General features: G+C 40.4%; 1 protein-coding gene across 1 annotated transcript in view; it reads left to right on the top strand.

Annotated features, from left to right (window-relative positions):
* The window catches only part of LOC143172224 (ankyrin repeat domain-containing protein 31-like), a 51,534-nt gene that overhangs the window by 15,579 nt on the left and 13,054 nt on the right, over window positions 1–22,901 (top strand). The window contains 8 exon segments of the mRNA XM_076361458.1: window positions 116–275; window positions 683–786; window positions 1,541–1,619; window positions 7,592–7,676; window positions 10,858–11,908; window positions 14,161–14,301; window positions 14,867–14,963; window positions 17,951–18,160. Coding sequence (XP_076217573.1) covers window positions 116–275; window positions 683–786; window positions 1,541–1,619; window positions 7,592–7,676; window positions 10,858–11,908; window positions 14,161–14,301; window positions 14,867–14,963; window positions 17,951–18,160 — 1,927 coding nt within the window.

Genomic DNA, 22,901 nt, shown 5'->3' with positions numbered 1-22,901 from the left:
AAGGGTATCTTATTTGGACCTTTATTATTTGTGACTTATGATAGATACAACACATATGGTTGTATTATAAGTCCACAACAAGAATAATCACAGTACAAATAATAATATATAATAGGCAGTCAGGATTCTACTACAGCACGGAGCAAATCCCTGTGAGAGGGACAGTTCAGGGAAAAGTGCTTTGGATGAAGCTTGTGATGATGAAATGAAGGAACTGCTGAAGTCTTATGGTGCTATGGACTCTGTACTTCCTGTTGAAACTGTTGAGGTTACAGGTATGTTGGTTTCGTAACGTAAATCATAGGATTACCTTGTAGTCTTAAGGAAAAACTGAATATTAGAATGCTGCTGATTTGCAGAGCTGCATATTGCCTGGCAATTTTAAACTCTATTAACTATTAACATGAGGTGTTTTTTTCCTGAGAGAATCTGAGGAATAAGGACATATTTGGCTCTTCAGATTTTTGTTATCATCCATATAATTTTCTTGTATTTTCGAAAGTAGTAGCTTTAAAGACTATTTCCTTATGCTACCTAAATTTGATCTCATTTGCATTTACAAGATATTTTTTCATAGTGTGATCTGCCATTGCATCTATGTAACCTGTATTAGCTAATATCTAACCTATTATGCTCCTGCAATTTCATTTTAAATTCTATTTATTTTTTCTTAATTGCAGAGAGAGGAAATATCCTTCTAGATCAAGAAGATCAAAACGTCATTGTTACGAGTGCTGTAAAAATGATGATGCAGCTTTGGAGCCACAACATAAGAAATACAGTATGGTAAGTATAGATAATAGAAGAGTTTTGTTATACTGCTTCATAGTGTAGTACTGTATAGTATCATTTACTGACTGAATAACATAAAAATATCATTTAAATAACTAACCCTTTAAAATGTATCTAAAAAACAGCATCATGCTCAGTAAACTGTGGCTTAGAGTATATGATAAGTTTGTATATTATCACTTCTCTCTGTTCATGATTCCCTTACACTTATTGTACAAATAGTAGTCAACACATATATATTTCTTATTGCTTATATGAATAGAAAAAGGTCAGGAATCCTGAGGCTTTTCATCACATTTCCAAAATGGCTCTTTGAAAGTGTAATGATTTTTCTTCATGATAATGAAGGTATTTAGAAATTGTTTAATCTTAATTTAAAACAGCCGGGAAGATTTTTGCACAAGTTGTATGTTAGGAGAGCTCTTATTGATATCTGTAGGCTATGTCTACATTGTCTAGGTGAAGCTGTCATGGTAAAATTCACTGTCTAATCCTTGCAGTGCGCTCAGAGGTGGGATTCTGAGCATGGACTGGTTTGAATGCCTGGGCAAAACCAGGCTGTGACAGCCCCTTGGCACTATGTACGTCTATCATACCAGCGTCCCCATTGCCTTTATACAGCAATTCCCTGCCTGGAACGGCTTGAGTCCACCAATACTTATCCTGCAGGTCGTGCATCACGGCCTGTGTATTATACACTGCACTTGGCTCTACTTCTTACTATCATTTCTGTATTTGTCAACAGGAGTCTGTCTCTGCCATACAAGATACAGAAGAGAAGCAAAAAGAACTGTTGCTACTTGAATTGAGAACTTCCAAAGATGCAGGTAGATGTAAATTCTGCTGTTTCACTTTTTTTTTTTTGTAAATATCTAATATAATTGTTTTTAAAATAGGATTGCAAGTAATATATTTGAATATCTCCTCTGGAAAATACAGCTTGAGAAAAAGATTTTAATAACAGTTCCCAGATAAGTGTACTTCCTGAAGCACTTCCATTTTACATAGGAATGAATATGATAACAAACAACAGAAGCATGCCGCTTGGAGGCATGTGTTTCAAGTCAACCTAATTATATAAAAAGGGATCATTAGATAAGAATGCACACTGTTACCACCATTCTTCAGTGACAAGTACATGAGATTCTTCTGGAGCCTCTCCATGATCAAGAACAGCTATGTATGTCAAGTAATGGATGCAGCATTTTCATTCTAGTGCGGCTGCACTTTCAGGAGCCTAAAATAATTTATGAGGGGAAAAAAGAAAAATCTTAAGGCAGACACTGTGGATGATGGGCAGTTTCAGAAATGCTGGTGCCTGGAGGTGTAATTTGTCTTAGGCTATCAAATCTCAGTTGAGATTAGTCTCAAGAGCCTACTAAGTGACATTGAGTTCCTAGGAGATCACGATGGTGGTGCTGTGTAGCAGTTTGAGTATTGTGTCTGTGCCATGACTGTTCAAGTGGCAGAGCTTGCTGCAGGAAGGCCTTTGACCAAAGCCTCTCTCCCCAGCTGCCCTTGCCATCTAGGCAGGGCTGTTTACTTTGGAGCAGCTCATGCCCATGAAACAGTTTTGCTCCCTGAGAGAAAGGAAAGGTATTTTTTTTATTTCTTTCCCTGAAAATAGCCCGGAGCTTTCAATTTATATTTAAAATAGTCAATTTATCCCTTTAAAAATAAATGTGGAATATGGAATTATGTAGATTTATGGCTTCCAAGTCAAAATTATGGCATATGAGCTGTTAACTGAAATTGGTATATTTTCTTGAAAAATGTTTGAAAAACAGATAAATGATACAATAGGCAAAAGCCTGTATGCATGATAAAGCCTTATGCATGATAAGGCTGAGACCTATGCAATTTCATAAATGAGGAAAATAAGGAGTATCAGACTTTTCCTGTTTAGGAGTATGAGAGAAATGAAAATGATGATGTGTTACCACTACTGACAAATGCATTAATAATCTAGCACCTATTAAATTAAATCATAGTTAATACTTGTGAAGAGGCACAAGAATGAACAAGGACATAGAAGTATATTGGCAAAACTTATAGAATCATAGAATCATAGGATCATTTAGGTTGAAAGGACCTTTAAGATCATCAAGTCCAACCGTAAACCTAACACTGCCAAGTCCACCACTAAACCATGCCCCTAAGCGTCACATCTACACGTCTTTTAAATACTTCCAGGGACGGGGACTCCACCACTTCCCTGGGCAGCCTGTTCCAATGCTTGATAACCGTTTCAGTGAAGAAATTTTTCCTAATATCCAGTCTAAACCTCCCCTGGCGCAACTTGAGGCCATTTCCTCTCGTCCTATCACTTGTTACTTGGGAGAAGAGACCGACGCCCACCTCGCTACAACCTCCTTTCAGGTAGTTGTAGAGAGCGATGAGGTCTCCCCTCAGCCTCCTTTTCTCCAGGCTAAACAACCCCAGTTCCCTCAGCCGCTCCTCATAAGACTTGTGTTCTAGACCCTTCACCAGCTTCGTTGCTCTTCTCTGGACACACTCCAGCACCTCAATGTCTTTCTTGTAGTGAGGGGCCCAAAACTGAACACAGTATTCGAGGGACGGCCTCACCAGTGCCGAGTACAGGGGCACAATCACTTCCCTACTCCTGCTGGCCACACTATTTCTGATACAGGCCAGGATGCCATTGGCCTTCTTGGCCACCTGGGCACACTGCCGGCTCATATTCAGCCAGCTGTCGACCAACACCCCCAGGTCCTTTTCCGCCAGGCAGCTTTCCAGCTACTCTTCCCCAAGCCTGTAGCGTTGCATGGGGTTGTTGTGGCCGAAGTGCAGGACCCAGCACTTGGCCTTGTTGAACCTCATACAGTTGGCTTCGGCCCATCGATCCAGCCTGTCCAGATCCCTCTGCAGAGCTTTCCTACCCTCAAGCAGATCAACACTCCCACCCAACTTGGTGTTGTCTGTAAACTTACTGAGGGTGCGCTCGATCCCCTCGTCCAGATCATTGATAAAGATATTAAACAGAACTGGCCCCAATACTGAGCCCTGGGGAACACCACTTGTGACCGGCCGCCAACTGGATTTAACTCCATTCACCACAACTCTTTCGGCCCGGCCATCCAGCCAGTTTTTCACCCAGCGAAGCATATGCCCATCCAAGTCACGAGCAGCCAGTTTCTCCAGGAGAATGCTGTGGGAAACGGTGTCAAAGGCTTTACTAAAGTCCAGGTAAAACAACATCCACAGCCTTTCCCTCGTCCACTAAGCGGGTCACCTTGTCATAGAAGGAGATCAGGTTAGTCAAGCAGGACCTGCCTTTCATAAACCCATGCTGACTGGGCCTGATCACCTGGGTGTCCTGTACGTGCCGTGTGATGGCACTCAAGATGATCTGCTCCATAACCTTCCCCGGCACCGAGGTCAGACCGACAGGCCTGTAGTTCCCCGGATCCTCCTTCCAGCCCTTCTTGTAGATGCGCGTCACATTTGCTAACCTCCAGTCAACTGGGACCTCCCCGGTTAGCCAGGACTGCTGATAAATGATTGAAAGTGGCTTGGTGAGCACTTCCGCCAGCTCCCTCAGTACCCTTGGGTGGATCCCATCCGGCCCCATAGACTTGTGTGTGTCTAAGTGGTGTAGCAGGTCGCTAACCATTTCCCCTTGGATTATGGGGGCTTCATTCTGCTCCCCGTCCCTGTCTTCCAGCTCAGGGGGCTGGGTACCCCCAGAACAACTGGTCTTACTATTAAAGACTGAGGCAAAGGCGGCATTAAGTACCTCAGCCTTTTCCTCATCCTTTGTCACTATGTTTCCCCCCGCATCCAGTAAAGGATGGAGATTGTCCTTAGCCCTCCTTTTGTTGCTAATGTATTTATAGAAACTTTTTTTATTGTCTTTTACCACAGTAGCCAAATTAAGTTCTAGTTGGGCTTTGGCCCTTCTAATTTTCTCCCTGCATAGCCTCACAACATCCTTGTAGTCCTCCTGAGTTGCCTGCCCCTTCTTCCAAAGGTCATAAACTCTTTTTTCCTGAGTTCCAGCCAAAGCTCTCTGTTCAGCCAGGCCGGTCGTCTTCCCCGCTGGCTCGTTTTTCGGCACAAGGGGATGGCCTGCTCCTGCGCCTTTAAGATTTCCTTCTTGAAGAATGTCCAGCCTTCCTGGACTCCTTTGCCCTTCAGGACTGCCTCCCAAGGGACTCTGTCAACCAGGCCCCTAAACAGGCCAAAGTCTGCCCTCTGGAAGTCCAAGGTAGCAGTTCTGCTAACCACCCTCCTTACTTCTCCGAGAATCGAAAACTCTATCATTTCATGATCGCTATGCCCAAGACAGCCTCCAACCGTCACATCACCCACAAGTCCTTCTCTGTTTGCAAACAACAGGTCCAGTGGGGCGCCTTCCCTAGTTGGCTCACTCACCAGCTGTGTCAGGAAGTTATCTTCCACACACTCCAGGAACTTCCTAGACTGTTTCCTCTCCGCTGTATTGTATTTCCAGCAGACATCTGGTAAGTTGAAGTCCCCCACGAGAACAAGGGCTAGCGATCGTGAGGCTTCTCCCAGCTGCTTATAGAATATTTCGTCTGCCTCTTCATCCTGGTTAGGTGGTCTATAACAGACTCCCACCATGATATCTGCCTTGTTGGCCTTCCCCCTGATTCTTACCCATAAACACTCGACCCATCATCAAGCTCTAGACAGTCAAAACACTCCCTAACATACAGGGCTACCCCACCGCCTCTCCTTCCTTGCCTATCCCTTCTGAAGAGTTTATAACCATCCATTGCAGCGCTCCAGTTGTGTGAGTCATCCCACCATGTTTCCGTGATGGCAACTATATCGTAGTTTTCCAGCTGCACGATGGCTTCCAACTCCTCCTGTTTGTTGCCCATGCTGCATGCACTGGTGTAGATGCACTTCAGTTGGGCTACTGATCCTGCCACCTTTTTTTGGGGAGAAGCCCTAATTCCTACGTGACCGTTCTCAGGCGCTTCCGTGGTTTCTAACACATCAATAACCCTTGTGTCTTTGCTGCCGTGTGGATCTCCATCCCGTACCTCCACTGAAATGGCAGACTGAAGGACCTCACTAGCACACTGTCCCTCAAACATTGGCATGCCGCCCCCAGGCTTATCTCTAGCAAGCCTGGTTTTATCCCCTTCCCCCTTCAAATCTAGTTTAAAGCTCTTTCAGTGAGCCCTGCTAACTCCTGCGCAAAGATCCTTTTCCCCCTTTGAGACAGGTGTACCCCGTCTGTCGCCAGCAGGCCTGGTGTCGTGTAGACCGACCCATGATCAACAAACCCAAAATTCTGCCGGTGACACCAGGCTCGGAGCCAGGTATTGATCTGCTGGCTCTTCCTGTTTCTTCCCTCATCATTCCCTGCAACTGGAAGGATAGAGGAGAACACTACTTTTGCTCCTGATCCCTTAACCAGTCGTCCCAAGGCCCTGAAGTCTCTCTTGATTGCCCTCAGACTTCTTGTTGCAACTTCGTCGCTGCCTACATGAAAAATCAATAATGGATAATAATCCGAGGGCCGTACCAGGGTCGGAAGTTTTCTTGTCACATCTTTTACCCGGGCCCCAGGGAGGCAGCAGACTTCCCTAAGAAGTGGGTCTGGTCTGCATATTGGGCCTTCTGTTCCCCTCAGGAGAGGCTCTCCTATGACAGTGACCTGTCTTTTTTTCTTTATGGAAGTGGTTTTGACGCAGGGTGTAGGCTGACTTAACCTTGGCGACACCTCCAAGCTAGATGAACCATCGTCCTCATCATTGTGAGGGTATTGCAGATATCCTGCAGCTAATGCAACAGCTATCCATCAACAGTAATGAGCTACATGCCAAATTACATTCAATTTCCTTTTTATTATTTATACGGTGAACATTTTATTTTAAACTAATTAGCATATAAGCTTTTGTCACATGATACATGAATGTACAGAAGATCAGGAGGCATCATCACATTTTCCATCTTTCTGTTGTTCAGTTAGTTGGCCCAGGGAGAGATACTACTACTACTTTTCCATTTCTATCTGTTCCTTTGAAGATATTAAAATGTCTCTCTCACCTAAGAAAAATGAGCAAAAAAAAGCATTATATTTGTTAGTGGCTGTAAGTTACTTTGCCTTTGTCATTCTAGTCATGCTATCTTTGCCTCATACTTTCTCTTCAGTTGCAGGTTCTTCTGTACCCGTACAGCAATAAAGCAACAAAACTTCCCTGAAGCAACACTGCTAGAAAAGCGTGTGTGGAGCCTCACTGGCGTCTGTAGGAGTCCATAGTTGTCAAGGCTTACTCATATCGGTGATCGACTATATGCTGATATGCTGATCATATCATGGATTCTAAACACACATGATAATAATCCGAGGGCCGTACCAGGGTCGGAAGTTTTCTTGTCACATCTTTTACCCGGGCCCCAGGGAGGCAGCAGACTTCCCTAAGAAGTGGGTCCGGTCTGCATATTGGGCCTTCTGTTCCCCTCAGGAGAGGCTCTCCTATGACAATGACCTGTCTTTTTTTCTTTATGGAAGTGGTTTTGACGCAGGGCGTAGGCCGACTTAACCTTGGCAACACCTCCAAGCTAGATGAACTATCGTCCTCGTTATTGTTCGGTTCCACTTGCAGAGCCTCGTACCTATTGCACAAGATTTAGGGTGCCAACTTGTCCTTGCCTGAAAAACAAGCATGCAGAAAGACCACCCCCCCATCAAACAACGCTGCACCACAAAAACGCATGCAGGCCAACTGCGCTCTGCACACGTCAGTCCAAAAGGAAGAGGTCTTTTATTAGCGCTAGGGAATCCTGCCTGGGCCCGCAGCTAGCTTCCTGACACACCATGCAAGCCATATTGCAGTTAAAACAATACAGCAGAGCATGAGGATGTCTGGGTCTCCAACAGGCTGGTATGTACCCCATCATCTGCTTAATGATGCACCTGTCTGGGCATTATGTGATTTGAGAACTCCTCTTTCTTCACAACTGTCCCTCTCGTACTCGAAGCAGAGGGACCTTCGCATCACACTTTGTCACGTTGCAAATCCCGGTGAATCCTTCTTCCTTTTTAAGTTTTTCAGCAAGAGATCTGATGAGGCTTGACTTGTTGACAGAGTTACACAAAACTTATTTCCCTTGCTGGATTCAGCACCCTGCAGTTTATGTTCCAGAAATGAGCTTTTTGTGACTCATCTGCTGCGTCTCTTAGTTCCTTTATTGATATTTCCTGGGAGACCTCAAATGCTGGAGTCACTGTATGATTCCTGACGCCTTTCCATAGCTGTAACAGCTAGGCAAACACCGTAAGCTCCTGCTAAAGTCCTCTTAGCATCATCTGTTAGCGAAACCAAACTCACTTCATCAGCACACATCAGGACAGCCCACGCTCCTTACCCACTTCCTACCTGAAGTCGTTTTGTCCCCAGTACACCGCAGTAACCACCAAGACTAATGGCCTAGCAGGTACGTCAGCACCTCTCCGGTGCTCCAGTCCTAGCTCTGAGCAACAGCTAACGCGTTTCCAAAATCCCTTTCCTGAAATCTTTCTGCTGAAGTCTGCAAATGCTCTGTTTCTGTCCTGTTAATGGACATAAAGCTTCCTGAAATCATACTGTATGTTGTGGACACCCAGTGAAGCCCTCAGCAACATCCGGCCAGGCTAAACAGCTGCCACGCTGACAAGATCCGCATGATCAACAATCTCTGGACTTACCTGTTTGTTCTCAACCAACGTTTCAACATTTTCTGGACTACCCTGAATCCTATACATCAGCACTCACCAGTTTCTTTATACGTAATGATAGCATATGGCTTTGACCCTTTGTACTTTTTTTTTTTTTTTTTTTTTAACCTTTGGTTAATTCTTCCTGGCTCACCTGGACTACTTCTAAAGAAGTTCAGAGATCTAGTCTCAGCCAACAAGGCATTTTTAAGATGATCACAGACAGCCTGGTGACTTCCTAGCATAAATTGCATATATTAGGCCAGAAAATAGCATGCGCAGTATAGGTTATCATCCACAAAATTTAGAGAACCGGAACACAAGTGGTTTTCAGTGTCTGGTTCCTTTTCCTGCATCCCCACTGTAATCCCAGCACAAGGGTTGTACCAACACAAGCAATCCAAAACATAGCTGAGTTTCCCTTATCACCATTACTGCTTTTCAAAAAGTTGCAGTCCTTAAGAACTGCTCATTTATATTAATCATGCGTCAAAAAGCATTAGCCAGTGTTGTTAGTGATCTTTAAATGCCTTTACAGGTGGGCAGCATACAGAAAAATGCACAAAAACTGGACCAAAACTCACCAGCATCAGATATATATAAGATCAAAAACCACAGGTGCACATATACAGTAGCATCTCACGTCCCTTTTAGCTCAGCTAAGGAGCAGGGTCTGGTGAAGGGAGAGACATTCCCAAACTAACATACTGTCCTGGTTTCGGCTGGGATAGAGTTAATTTTCTTCCTAGTAGCTGGTATAGTGCTGTGTTTTGGATTTAGCATGAGAATAATGTAATAACACACTGATGTTTTAGTTGCTGCTAAGCAGTGTTTATACTAAGTCAAGGACTTTTCAGCTTCCCATACTCTGCCAGCGAGGAGGTGCACAAGAAGCTGGGAGGGAATATAGCCAGGACAGCTGACCCAAACTGGCCAAAGGGATATTCTATACCATATGATGTTGTCATGGTTTAACCTCAGTCGGCAACTGAGCACCACACAGCTGCTCACTCACTCCCCCCCGCCCCCCCCGGTGGGATGGGGGAGAGAATTGGAAGAGCACAAGTGAGAAAAACTCGTGGGTTGAGATAAAAACAGTTTAATAATTGAAATAAAATTATAATAATAATATACAGAGCAAGTGATGTACAATGCAATTGCTCACCACCTGCCGACCGATGCCCAGCCATTTCCCGAGCAGCAGCCCCCCAGCCAGCTTTCCCCAGTTTATGTACTGAGCATGAAGTCACATGGTATGGAATATCCCTTTGGCCAGTTGGGGTCAGCTGTCCTGGCTCTGCCCCCTCCCAGCTTCTTGTGCACCTCCAGCCTTCTCAGTCGGTAGAGCATGGGAAGCTGAAAAGTCCTTGACTAGCATAAGCATTGCCTAGCAACAACTAAAACATCGGTGTGTTATCAACATTATTCTCATCCTAAATCCAAAACACAGCACTGTACCAGCTACTAGGAAGGAAATTAACTCTATCCCAGCTGAAACCAGGACAGATGTCATGCTCAGTATATAAGCTAGGGGGAGTTGGCCGGGGAGCAGGGACCAGGGACCAGCAGAGACCAGGGACTGACTGGGCGTCGGTCGGCGGGTGGTGAGCGGTTGCATCACTTGTTTTTTTTTCCTTCCTGGGTTTTGTTCCTCTCTCTCTCTCTCGTTGTTTTACTTTCCATTACAATTTAATTTTTATATTATTATTATTATTATTTTATTCCAAGTATTAAACTGTTTTTATCTCAACCCATGAGTTTTCTTACTTTTGCTCTTCTGATTCTCTCCCCCATCCCACCGGGGGGGGAGGGTGAATGAGCGGCTGTGTGGTGCTTAGTTGCCGACTGGGGTTAAACCATGACACATACAACATCCTAAACTGTCCTGTCCTCTTGTCTTAATCGTCATGTGGTATTATTACAGCTTCACAAAATGTTTTGCAGTGTGAACACTGTAAAAAATTTCTGATAGTATCATCCTTTAGTAGCTCATCCTGAGCTCATTTGGAACCTTTTATGGCTCTAAATTAGAGCTGCAAAGGCATTGAATTCAATGAACTATTGTGATTTGTGGTGATAAAAGACCAGCCAGTGACAATACAGACCCAATTTTGATTCTGTGAATTAAGGGTGGTATAGGCGGGCAAGGCTATTACTGTAGTTTTGCTCCTTTGCATCCTATTTCTAGATGGGGTTCTGCAGTTTGTTGTGCATAAACCTGGGATTTGAACTATAAACTTTATACATTTTAGATGTTGGCAAAATCCTTTGAAACATGTTCTTAGTGGGTTACATCTATTAAACTGTTTTTATTTTGTGTTCACGGTAACTCTGGTGTCTTTATTATTACTTTTTTAAATTTTCCATAGGACTTCAGTAGAATCTTTTAAAAAAGGAGCATTGAGGGAACAATTAATTAACCTTGCTTCTAGGCAAAAGAGCCTGTTGACTGTTGCCCAAAACCAGAAGGAATTAGTCCAGAAAATACAAAATTACAGAAAAACAAAGCAAGTGTTCGGTGCAACACATTCAGAGAAGCAAATCTCAAACTTAGTTATTTCCTATGGAAATTATAAAGGACAAAGTTTAACTGCTGATGAAATCATGTGTCCTGATGTAGTTACATTTAGTATGGGGCTTGGTGCTAGCATGCCTAATGGAAACAGAGTAGAAGCACATCTCTCTCTAGAAAATAGATTTTCAGCTCAGGAATGCAGCCAACATCCACACATCTGCTTGGCTGAGACAGGAGCAAATAAAGAAACAATTAGAAGCAAAGAGGCTTCTGATCATGCTTTGGCATCCGAAAACAGGGTAAGAGAATATCCCTTCGATAACATGTCAAAGCTGACAAATGCTGTAGAAGTGGTGACATTGCCTTCAGAACCTACTGTTTCCACTGCTAAAACAAAGTGCTCACAGCAAAAAGACATTGATTGTGTAGCAATCACAGAACAAGGAAACAAGTCTTTAAATCCCACCTCAGTGACCAACACATTAAATATTTCAGAAGCCCAAAACACTGGTGTCAATAACAATGTCTGTCAGCCAGGCAGTGACTGCCAGCAGGTTCTTACAGATGAGGATCTACACAGATATGTAAATAAGAAAGAAGCTTTCCAGCAGCAGCAAGTAATTTTGTCAATATCTACAGAGAACTTTCCTAATACTCTGCAGCAAATGATCTTTTGGAACAGTGAGAACTCATTTAATGCCAACTCAGTGCTTACAAATCTTATCTCAAATACAGATTACCTAGTAAACCTCAGTGAGAAATCTTCCCAGAGCTATAGTAATCAGGAATGTGAACAAAACCAAGTGAGGTACAGAAGAAAAAATAGGAAAAAGCTTCAGTTGATAGATCTACTTGAATCGGGAAGGATTAAGCCAGGAGAAAATGTTTTAGAATTCAAACTGCAGGTAATTGTTGAGATATAATAATGTTAATATTAGCAAATAATGAAAAAAAACAAAACACTAAAATGGAGAAACAGCAGCTCTCATGGTTTAGTCTGCATCCTCAGCACTTAGTATTGAAAATTTTTATTCATTGGTTACAGATAATCTTTTATGAGTTTTAAAGGAAAATGCTATGGATGATGTCTTCTGTCAGCCCATAATTTTAACACCCAGAATACTGCATATGTAAAATTTGTGTTTAACTTTGCATTATCAGTGTGTTAACATTTCCTATTGCTACAACCAAAGTGGAATTGTTGGTTCGTCTACATTGTATAATACCTGATTTTATATTGGGAGGAGGGGGAATGTTAAGGTTTTCATGACTTAATGTGATTCTTGGAAGCAACTATCAAGTCCCTCAAATAAAGAAATGTGACATCAAGGATTTCATAGTGCCATGGTAGACATGAATATATGAAAAATTGCTTGCTTACATGCCAACTGGTTCTATAGTTTACAGTCTGGTATGAACCACATTTAAAAAAAATCAACCTCTTTTAATACAAAAACATGCCCCTGTGCCTCCAAATACAGAGCAGATTTGCAAGGCAGCTGCTAGGGGACTGGCTTGGTATTGAGCAAATGATGGAATTATTGACTGAATTCCCAGCTGTGAGCTAGTTAATTTCCAGAGGAACATATTGATTAAAACACGAAAGGTTCTTTTCAGCCAACTTACCAGGTGTAGTTCATGTAGAAAAGACTCCTTTTTCTGCACCTATAATCTTCTCAGGAATGCTTTTCTGCTGAGAGCAGCCATTTCATATGGTCTTGTGTCTTGAAACATAAGACAGTGTAAGTCACAACCTCTGTGCTGGGTCATGTCATAGATGTGTACACGTGCTTCTTTTCCTTAAAGGACATGTTTCTCCAAACCCCAAGATGACTAAATGGAAGGATGAAGACTTCAGTATGCTTACTGTTATCTCTCAAGACTGTTACCTGTGATACCAGCTTGATGCATGTGGATCTTAAGGAATTATAACCCTGTACTGAAATGTTCATGTTTGGGGTGTACAGAAGTCAGTGATTTTTACTAGAATGAAAATGGCACTCATTTACGTCTTGGAAGACAGTGCTGTAGAGATTGAAGTTTAGAGGCCAATATCTGTTGCATTGCATTGCACTGATAAAGTTTCCTTCTTTATCATTATAGATATCTACTTTCTAACAACATACAGCTAGTATAGAGTCCTTACTTAAGGTTAGCTTTGGCCAGGCAGAATGCAGTTTTTGAATGCTGTAAACCCAAGCTATGAAACTGTGAACTGGATTTAATGTTCATCAAAATGTTTGGGTTAAACAGTTTAGATTCTTATAGACACAGAGCCAAGCCAGTGCATATGGTAGGAGACGGTTCAATATTTGCTGGTGGATCATTCTCTTATTCTGATTGTTTAACCTCATGCATGTTAAGCAAACTTACTAAGTTCTAACATAGTTTATCAACAATTAATTTTTGCATTAGTTAGCTGTGTTAGCCTAACTGAGTATAAAAAAACCATAATTTACTGAACTGTAAACAACTATAAGCCGTGCTTCTGGAGGTGCATATATGTTTGCAGAACTGGGCTGTATTAGTGTTATCAAAGAGGCAGTAACAATAAATTCTTTTATACTTAATTTTGCATAAGATAAGGCTGCCAGGTTCCTCCTAAAACATTTAAATGATTATGCTTAATAATTGTTGCAACTATTGGAAATCCTGATTTTAATGTCCCTTCACGTAAGTGAAGTTTTTATGCAGATATGTTTAATCTTTGAATCATTGCTGGAATTACATTGTGACATGCATTTGTTCCACATGTGTAAGACAGATTGGGTTTGAGTAACAGTTTCTTGGTGCACAGACTTGTCTCCTGTGAGTTCCTGAGTTCACTGTTGCAAATTAATTTATTTACAGCTCTGTTATCTCTAAGAGGAACTAAGATGCAAATACAGTTCTGATAAACACACATAGGGAGATTTGTCCTCTGACAGTGGTATCTGTGTGGCTAAAACATCTTATTCTGGTGGAATAAATCCTCTTATCTTACATATTACAGTTTATGATAGTGGCATTGAATTCTTTAATTTTTTTCAGAGAAAAACAGAATTAGCTCCAACTTTTCAGTTATACAGTCCTTCATAATTTTTTCATGTTTTAAGGATGTTAATTCAGATTTGTTAATTTATGAGTTGAAAATGATTTCTTAATTTTTCTTTGTTAGGAATTTAGTCATAAAGCCACGCTCTTAAAGAACGGCAAGATCAGAACCAGTAAGAGACAAATACTTCAGAATCCAGTTCAGCGGGTTAAAGACCTACTAGGAAGTGATACTTCTGTGACGTGGAAATATGCGTGGAATAAGGTAGGCCTTATTTTACTCCCCAAAATAGTAATAATAAATGGGAATAACAAATTTCATAAACCTCGATCTCCTTACAGTTCTTAAAGCAAAAGAGGGTACAAGCCTAAATTTTAAAAAGTCTTCTTACTCTTAACAAGCAGCAAAGAAAGAGTTACATAGCTGTAGCTGTACAGCGATGAACTAGTCACAAGTGTTGAGACTGTGGAATGCCCACTCTGTAAGCTATCAGTGCTTTGAAAGAGTAGTTTTAAAGATGATTAAGAGACTGACAGAAAAAGCTGAAAAGTAGTTAAGAGAATAAAAAGGAGCAAGTTACTGAAATGTCAGGGTGTCAGGGGCAAATGTTGCAAAAATACTGGTAGAGTTTAGAGGGCTTTGCAGATATGTTATATTATGTTTTTTCATTCAGAATTCAAATTAGCAGAATTTCTACTTGATCTTGACAGACACAGATTAGACTGTTAAGTGCATAAACTCCATTTTATAAGAAAAGTGAAATTTTTACACCTATCAGAATAAATACTAATTAAAATGACCAGTTATCCATTTACATTTGTTTGTACAGGTTACATATCTTGGGACACAGTTGTCAAAATTTCTTGTTGAAGAAGTGTCTGTTTCTAATGACCTGGAATTACCATCACAAGAAAGAGAGCCTTTGGGTATGTACCACTTAAAATCTAATATTTACCATGACTGAAAGCAGCAGAAAGTTATTTCTAAAGAGCTTAAATTCCAAAATTCCTCTATTGCTTTCTGATTTTTTTCTGGGCTGCATGCTTGTCACAGATCCTGGGATTGAAAAATAAATAGTGCCAGAACTTATACATGATCTCTAAAGAAGTACGTGTTTCTTTTTTTCCAAAAAGTGGTTGCGTGAAGAGAATAATTACTAATGACTTGGTTGCTATGTAAAAAATATTTATGTAAAATTTTACACAAAAATATTTAATAGAGAAAGTAAAGTTTTTAAAAAGCTAATTTATTACTTTTATATTCTGTTGGAAACTCAGATACATCACATGTACATCTTAAAATCACATTAAATAATCTGTTTTGGTGGAAATCCTGGTATACCCAAGCAACAGTAATAACTAGGGGGATATTTTATTCTCTAAAAATAAACAGTCATATGAAACAGAGTGCATTGATATGACAAAATGACATTGAACAATTTTTTCAGAACTGCCCAGCAGACTTAAGAACTTCAGCCTAATTTTGATAAATAATATGTTCCCAGGGAAACCCGAGTCCCTTTGACAGCCAGTTACACTTGGGAGTCAAAAAAACTTTTGGGCTTTTGTGATTGGTTCTGTTAAATTTGATGAGACACTGCACCTCACGTGAACTGGGATACCAGGCTTGGTCTGTTCTTAACATACTAAAAGTAAATTAAAATATATTAATTTAAAATAACTAATTTGATATTCAAACTACCATGTTCTACTGGTATTTGCTTCAGGCTAAGAGCATCCAGATGATGAGTTTACATTGCCCTGCTTCAGTAACTTAAGTTTATATCAGGTGTAAGTGACTTAAAAATGGATTTAGTCTCCTAACTTTTTTATAGGCTTTTGAATATTTCACTAGTTCTTGTAAATGATTCCTCTTGTGGACAATTTATGAAAAATATTGTAACTTCTAAAACAGAGAAATCCATTTCTTCAAAGAATACTCTTACTTGACAAACAGAAATCAGCCTGATGATCAGTAAGTGGTTTTTTTCCCTGTTTTTCACATATAGCCCAGGGTAATCTAGGAAAGAGTATGTAAAGAACTTTTGTTCTCGTGTGTAATTTAAGATCACAGTAATGCTTAATCATTAGCCCTAGGTGAGAAATTGAGGGAGGGAAAGACAAAGTGTTCTTGGTTTCAGTTCCATTTCAGATACTATATGGCCAGATATATACTAGGAAATTAAACAGTGCCTTAAAACGTTCCAGAAGATGATTAACCTGTGCCGTTGTATTTTGAGAACAGTTGTGGACATTGGGCAGCTCCCAAATGGTTTCCAGGCCTGGTTCAGGAGTTAGCTTGTTCCAAGGGCTGTTCCCAAGGTGCACTTAGCCTGCAGCCAGCCTGCTCAAAAGCACAGGAAAGTTTGCTAGTGTGGATGTGAGCTATTCTGTGCCACTTGCCTGGGGACATTCCCAGGCACTCTTTTATTTTCAAATATACTTACAGCCTGTGTGTATTTTATAGTAGAAGTTTATCCTGCTTTTTTTAAAGAATCGATCTTCTCTTTTTTCTTTCTGTATTAATGAATTTAATTTTTTTCTATGCATTCCAGAGCATCATTAAAAAAGAAGACTGGGGCCTGATAATTTGAGCGTTTTAGGAGGAGAATGCTATTTTAAATAGCCCTCCCCCACACTCCTTCCAGCTTCTTGTACCTTAGCTCAGTGTTCATTGAGCTACTGTATGAAGAGGATGGGGAAGTGGGAAGAAAATTATACAGGCAGTGGCTGTATCTAGCCATCTTTTAACAGAAAGAAGTAGCTACCACTGAATTTTGTATAGAGCCCAATTTAGGAAGCATGTCCTAAGAACCTCTACCAAATCAAGGTCCTTAGGCAAGACAGGTGAAGGAGTTGCTATTCTGTAGTTGCTGTCAGCATAAGAAAGGTCCCAGCTTTTCAACTCTGTTGAGATTAAGGTGTTTCCAGGTTTGTATAGCAGCAGAATTTTAGGCACCTGAGGAATGTTAATGCAAAAAACTTGAAGAGCCCATTAAGTAAAGCAGTCCCAGACCAAGGCAGGTATTTAACAGAAGCTTTAAAGATTGCAATTTTGGAATCAGTCATCTAAATCCTAACTAAATTTCACTTTATGTCCCTTCTTTGAGTCTGAGCCTTTAGTCTCTTCTAGGATCATGCTAGTAGAAAGCAGGAATTACTGTATTCAAGTCTGAGTGAGAACTAAACATTAAGAAAATAAACAATGCTTCTAGACTGTCTGTATGTAGGAAAGCAGAAGAAACAGTGATTATATGGCTTGGAATTTATTCCTCTGTGCTTTCTGATACATGTAATGATGACATAATGTTTACCAAAAATGGCCAAGAATAAACAAGGATTCAGAAGCAGATGTCAACTGAAGAGCAGATGTCCATTGCAGAGCAGATGTTGATGTCAGATATTTCACATTGAAATTCCAGTGAAGTGGCTTAAAATAAAAGAATATACAGTTGTTACACTAAGCATGATATGTACATTCATTTTGCAGATTGCTGTTTCAGGAAGATGGTCTTTGGAAAATGGCATGACTAGTGCAGTTCTTGTGTTCAGGCAATCCCTGACTGCCTTTATTAATCATTAGCTACCTGTAAAGATTAGAACAACTAGTAGGCTACTTTTCAAGTTAAATTTGTATGGCATCTAATTTAATTTTGCCAAGGAAGTCATATATTAAAAAAAAAAGAGAATGCCCCAATCATCTTACAGCAGCTACAGCTGGGCTGGTAAAGGAGCAGAGGAAAGTCTGCCCTTACACGTGTTAGATGATGTCAGGCTAAATGAAAATTTCAGCATTTACCTTTAAGAAAGATAAAAAGCATAACTGCTTTGTGCATTAAACCATTAAACCACCAGCATTAAACAATACTGTTTGTTCATAGAACAAAGTTGTCTTGATCTTTTTACACTCTCAGGAAAGAATTTTATCATGAAGGACCCCAACAACCACAACCAGCACCATCAGAGTCCTGGTACTGTCTCCATTTCTCAGCCTCTTGGGAGCTTTGACCTGAGCAATATGCAGCCAAAACCCTCATCCTTGCCACAAACAGAAGTTGTGAAAACATTGCTATGCACTGAAAGAGAAGCAGCTGACAGGCTCCCTGTTACTAGAGAATTAAAGAGTAAGATTTTTTTTAACTGGCTAAAAAAACTAATGGTGGGGGCAGGGGCTATAAAATGGATACACAAGGAAAAAGAAAGAGGTGGCATGGAATTGATTTGTGTGGGGGAGGGAAAGAGTGCTGGGGAAAACTGATGACTCTGCTGATGGGTTGGATTGATCTAAATGACCCAATAATGAAGTTTTTCAGAGATCAGTATGTTCTACTCTCCTGTGTCCACATTAGAAACATTTTGTTATTTTGATGTAGTCAACAAAATAACTCCATGTCATTTGAAGTATTCAGTTAAATGTCTCCACAAAATAACAGCATAGACAAAAGTCTTCTGGATTTAGATGAAGAAATATGATACAACAGCATTGTTGAATAATCTCATGTAGTCTAATTTAAAGGGAAGAGTGGAAATGTTCCTGAAGATGCTCTGATCTTTGTAGAGTTCACTGAGCTTGTAACTTTGTATTTCTGGTATTACATTTTTATGTTGATTGCACATTAAACCCTATCCATAATATTAGTACAATTTGAACAGTACTTACTGCACTTTGACCTAGCATTTTTGCCTCTACCACCACGGAGGGATGACCCTGATCGACCACAGTGCAAAGTCAGAGTGGTCAGCTCAATCCCCCACCATGCCCAATGTCAGGTAACGCTTTGCACTGAAGTGGGTAACAGTGCTGAGTCAGATCTGCTGTGGGAGACAGTAAGAAGCAAATTGGAGGTGAAGTGTCTAAATCTGTCGGCCATGGTAAACTGAAAGTGAATCCACACTATAAAGCAGTTCTTCATGCTTCTGCAAGTTTATACATAGGCCCTGCAGCTACCAGTGCAAAGCATTAAGTAAACCCTGGAGTTGGGAATCTTCTGCAGAAAGTGCTTTGTTATCCTGCTTTTTTTTTTTCTTTTAATAGAAGCAAATAGACTGAGCATCTTAAATGCCAGGACAGAATATTTGGAGGGAAGTGGTCTTTAAATTTACAAAAAATAGATTGTATAGTAGATTGTATTCACATTTATGTATCAAAAAACCCAGGTTGAACTGCCCTTTGATATGAATTGAAAAGTTACACAGGTTATAGCTTGTAGGAGTTGTGTTTCTCTGCTGAACAGATGAACAGCCAGCCATGTTCATGTTTTCTCAAATATAGTTACTAGTTATAGTTCTGCTTACCAAGATAACAATCTTGTAGTATGTATGGTTGTCATGGTTTAACCCAGCAGGCAGCTAAACACCACACAGCCGTTCACTCACTCCCCCCAGTGGGATGGGGGACAGAATTGGAAAAAAGGTAAAACCCATGGCTTGAGATAAAGACAATTTAATAGGACAGAAAAGGAAGGGAAAGTAATAATAATGATAAAAGAATATACAAAACAAGTGATGCACAATGCAATTGCTCGCCACCTGCTGATTGATGCCCAGCCAGTTCCCAAGCAGCGTCCCGCCCTCCCGGCCAACTGCCCCCATTTTTTTTGTTCAGCATGACGCTATATGGTATGGAATATCCCTTTGGCCAGTTTGGGTCAGCTGTCCTGGCTGTGTCCCCTCCCAGCTTCTTGTGCACCTCCAGCCTCCTCGCTGGCAGGGCAGTATGAGAAGCTGAAAAGTCCTTGACTTAGTGTAAGCACTGCTCAGCAACAACTAAAACATCAGTGTGTTATCAACATTATTCTCATCCTAAATCCAAAACACAGCACTATACCAGCTACTAGGAAGAAAATTAACTCTATCCCAGCCGAAACTAGGACAATGGTCCTTGCCACCCTATTATCTGAGTGCTCAATCCTGTCTGGAAACTGTTATAGCAGGAGAGTAAAGTCATTTTGTAGACAAAGGTAACCACTAACAGACATGTGGGGATTATGCAAAATTAAAGATCCATAATACAATAAAAATTAATAACTTGGAAATTTACATAAATGTTTCCACATCTCTAGCTTATAGAACCCAAACCTTTTGCATCCAGTTCTGAGAAGCTTTTCAGGTTTCATAGTCTGACCAAAAATATCTTTGAAAGGAAACTATGAAAATCAAACTCCTACTTAGGAAGGATATTCCTTTGAAAACAAGTGTTTCAGGGTAACTATTTCATTGAATCTCTTAAACGAAGCTTTGGAAGTGCCATGAGAACCCCCATAGCCCAAAGATGGATTCTCTGTATTGTTTGCCCTTTACATTTGTTTCCTAAGAACCAATCAGATACACAATGCCATTGCTTCTTTACTTCATGCTAAATAAATTCTGAATGTAAAGCTCAGCTGTATAAACTGGGTTTTAACTGGTTTAATTTTGGGGCTTTGCTAGTCCTGGAAAATGATAGAAGAGTAATTAATTTCAGTTTTCTTGCTAGTCAATCTTATCTTCTTGTTCTTGTGCACCAGTACATCACAAGTTGTGATGCTGAAACTGCTGACTTGGCAGGAGAATATTTAAATCCAAATGAATTGCTCCAGTAGAATGAAACCAAAGCCATTAAGTATTTTAATACCTCCTAGATAGGTGTAACATTGGGCTACTAGTAAACATCGCATGTGCATATTTGCAAGAATCTTCCACTAGACTTTAAATTGCAAACTCCTCAGAAGAGGGATCTCTTTTGCGTCTTTAAACTGGTTGAAGATATTACTTTGGTATTAGTCCAAACAACAAATTGGGCCCATTGTAGTATAATTTTCTGGCAATATATTTAAATCTTTATGTAATTATAATGCAAAGAAATGTTACCTGTTCTTGAAAGCTTGCAATATTTTTTGTGCTGCATAGAGCTCCAATTCAGAGTCCCAGATTCTGCTCAGGCTTGGACAATTATGTCAGAAACTACTTTCACTGGAAAACTCTAATATTCTTATCTTCGTGTTTTTGGAGGAAAGCTGGAAAAGATGATGAATGCTGTTTAGTGATTCAAAAATCAGGATGTAAACTGCGAACCCCAACTTTATTTATTTATTTTTTTAACAAAATGTCATGACTTAAAGGAGCTTGACTCTGTATATCTGAATTTTTTGGGTTGGGTGTTATTGAAGTAGTGTCCCATCACCATCAATAATGGCAATAATAATGTGGAAGAAGAGAAGTACTTGGAAGTGCAAAAAAAACCCCACCCCAACAACCAAAAAAAAACCCCCAACACCTCCCCAAAACCCCAGCGCCCCCCAAAAAACCCAGCATCTAATAAATGTGTGTTCCTTGTTACCTATAGCAGATTATTCATTAACTATACAATGTCTCTGTTTATGTGACTGTAAAAGACAGGGAGATGAACTATATATTCTTGCTATTTTGTACTTCAGAAGCAAAGTGAGATTGTAGACAAATACTTTTATCCATAATATTTTTCCATCTCAGAGGTAGCTCAAGGTGCAGCTATTATACTGTTTTCTCTTCTTTATGGCTTGCAGATGAAACATTTAAAAGTATTTCCCAGTACTTTTAACTTCCAGACATTTGCTTTAGGTAGTTATATACTTTACAAAGAAGCAAATAGTTGCAATAGTCAGCAGAATTTACAAAGCTATATTTTCCAGTAACTTTGCATACCATGACTGAAGTATAGGCTTCCTCCATCTACACACTCTTCCTTTCCAAAATCCTCTACCTGCTCTTATTTGACCATCAGCAAGGTAAAAGGCAGAATGTTGCATGACTAATTTGGAGTTGAGCTAAGTGGCTAGCAAGAACCAAACAAAATTCACTTTTTAGGAGGCCAAAAAAGAAAGAAAAAAAGAAGCTCTCAAGGACTACATGTCATGGAAGCCAATTCTAAGAATTTAATGTCTGTATTTCTTATCTGTCAGTCAGGTTTTTCTGAAACTGGCATATCACTTCAAAAATAACTAGGTGACAGTCAGTGTGATTGCACTGAACCATAGACTAATGTAGGTTAGGTGGGACCTCTGGAGGTCTCTAGTCCAACCTCCTGTTCAAAGTAGGACTAACTTCCAAGTTAGATAAGGTTGCTCGGGGCAACCAGTCCAGTCAAATTCTGAATACCTTCAAGGATGGACATTCCACAACATCTCTGTACAACCTGTTCCTGTGCTTAACCATGCTCATGGTGAATATTTTCCCCCCCTATATCTAGTTGGAATCTTGCTTGTTAAAACTTGTGACCGTTGTCTCTCTTTGTTGTGTACAGAAACCTTGTTTCCTTAGGAAACCTGGCTAAAAGTAAGTAAACTGACTCCTAGTCAAGAACTTTAAACACTGGCTTTCTGGCCTTTTTACTTTGTGAAACAAGTTGTAAAAGAAATCCTTTGATAACTGACCCATCTTAATTCATCAGCTGCACTATAACGTTTTCATCTGCTTTGGTGGTCCTGTGGAGACTGAGAGAAGACTAAGACACAGAACTGTTGTAGATAATCTACCTAGAACACATCTATCTTTTCCTATCTTACTTATGAAAGCAATAAATGAAAGTCAATGTGATAAACAGCAAGCTTCAAGAGGTAGTGGCTTCAGCTGCTGCATTGCTTGAAACAGGGAGAAGACAGACTTTTTTGACACCACACTCTGGTAGTGTCAAATGAAAGTATTTAGGAGACTACCTGATGATCTTACCTTGGTGAGCATTCAGATGATATCACACTTCTATCTTTTTTGTTCAGGAGTGACTTTTAACAAAGTTGGGAGAAAGCTTCAAAACAAAATTAAATCTTTAAATCACCACACAATAATAGTCTAGGAGAAGGCTCTAGAAGTTGTTCTGAAGCTGCACATAAAACCCACCGAATGAGTCAC

Source organism: Aptenodytes patagonicus, chromosome W, assembly GCF_965638725.1.
Source record: "Aptenodytes patagonicus chromosome W, bAptPat1.pri.cur, whole genome shotgun sequence".
Lineage (NCBI taxonomy): Eukaryota > Metazoa > Chordata > Aves > Sphenisciformes > Spheniscidae > Aptenodytes > Aptenodytes patagonicus.
Note: the sequence above shows the minus strand (reverse complement) of the source record. Positions and strands in the feature narration are given on the sequence as shown.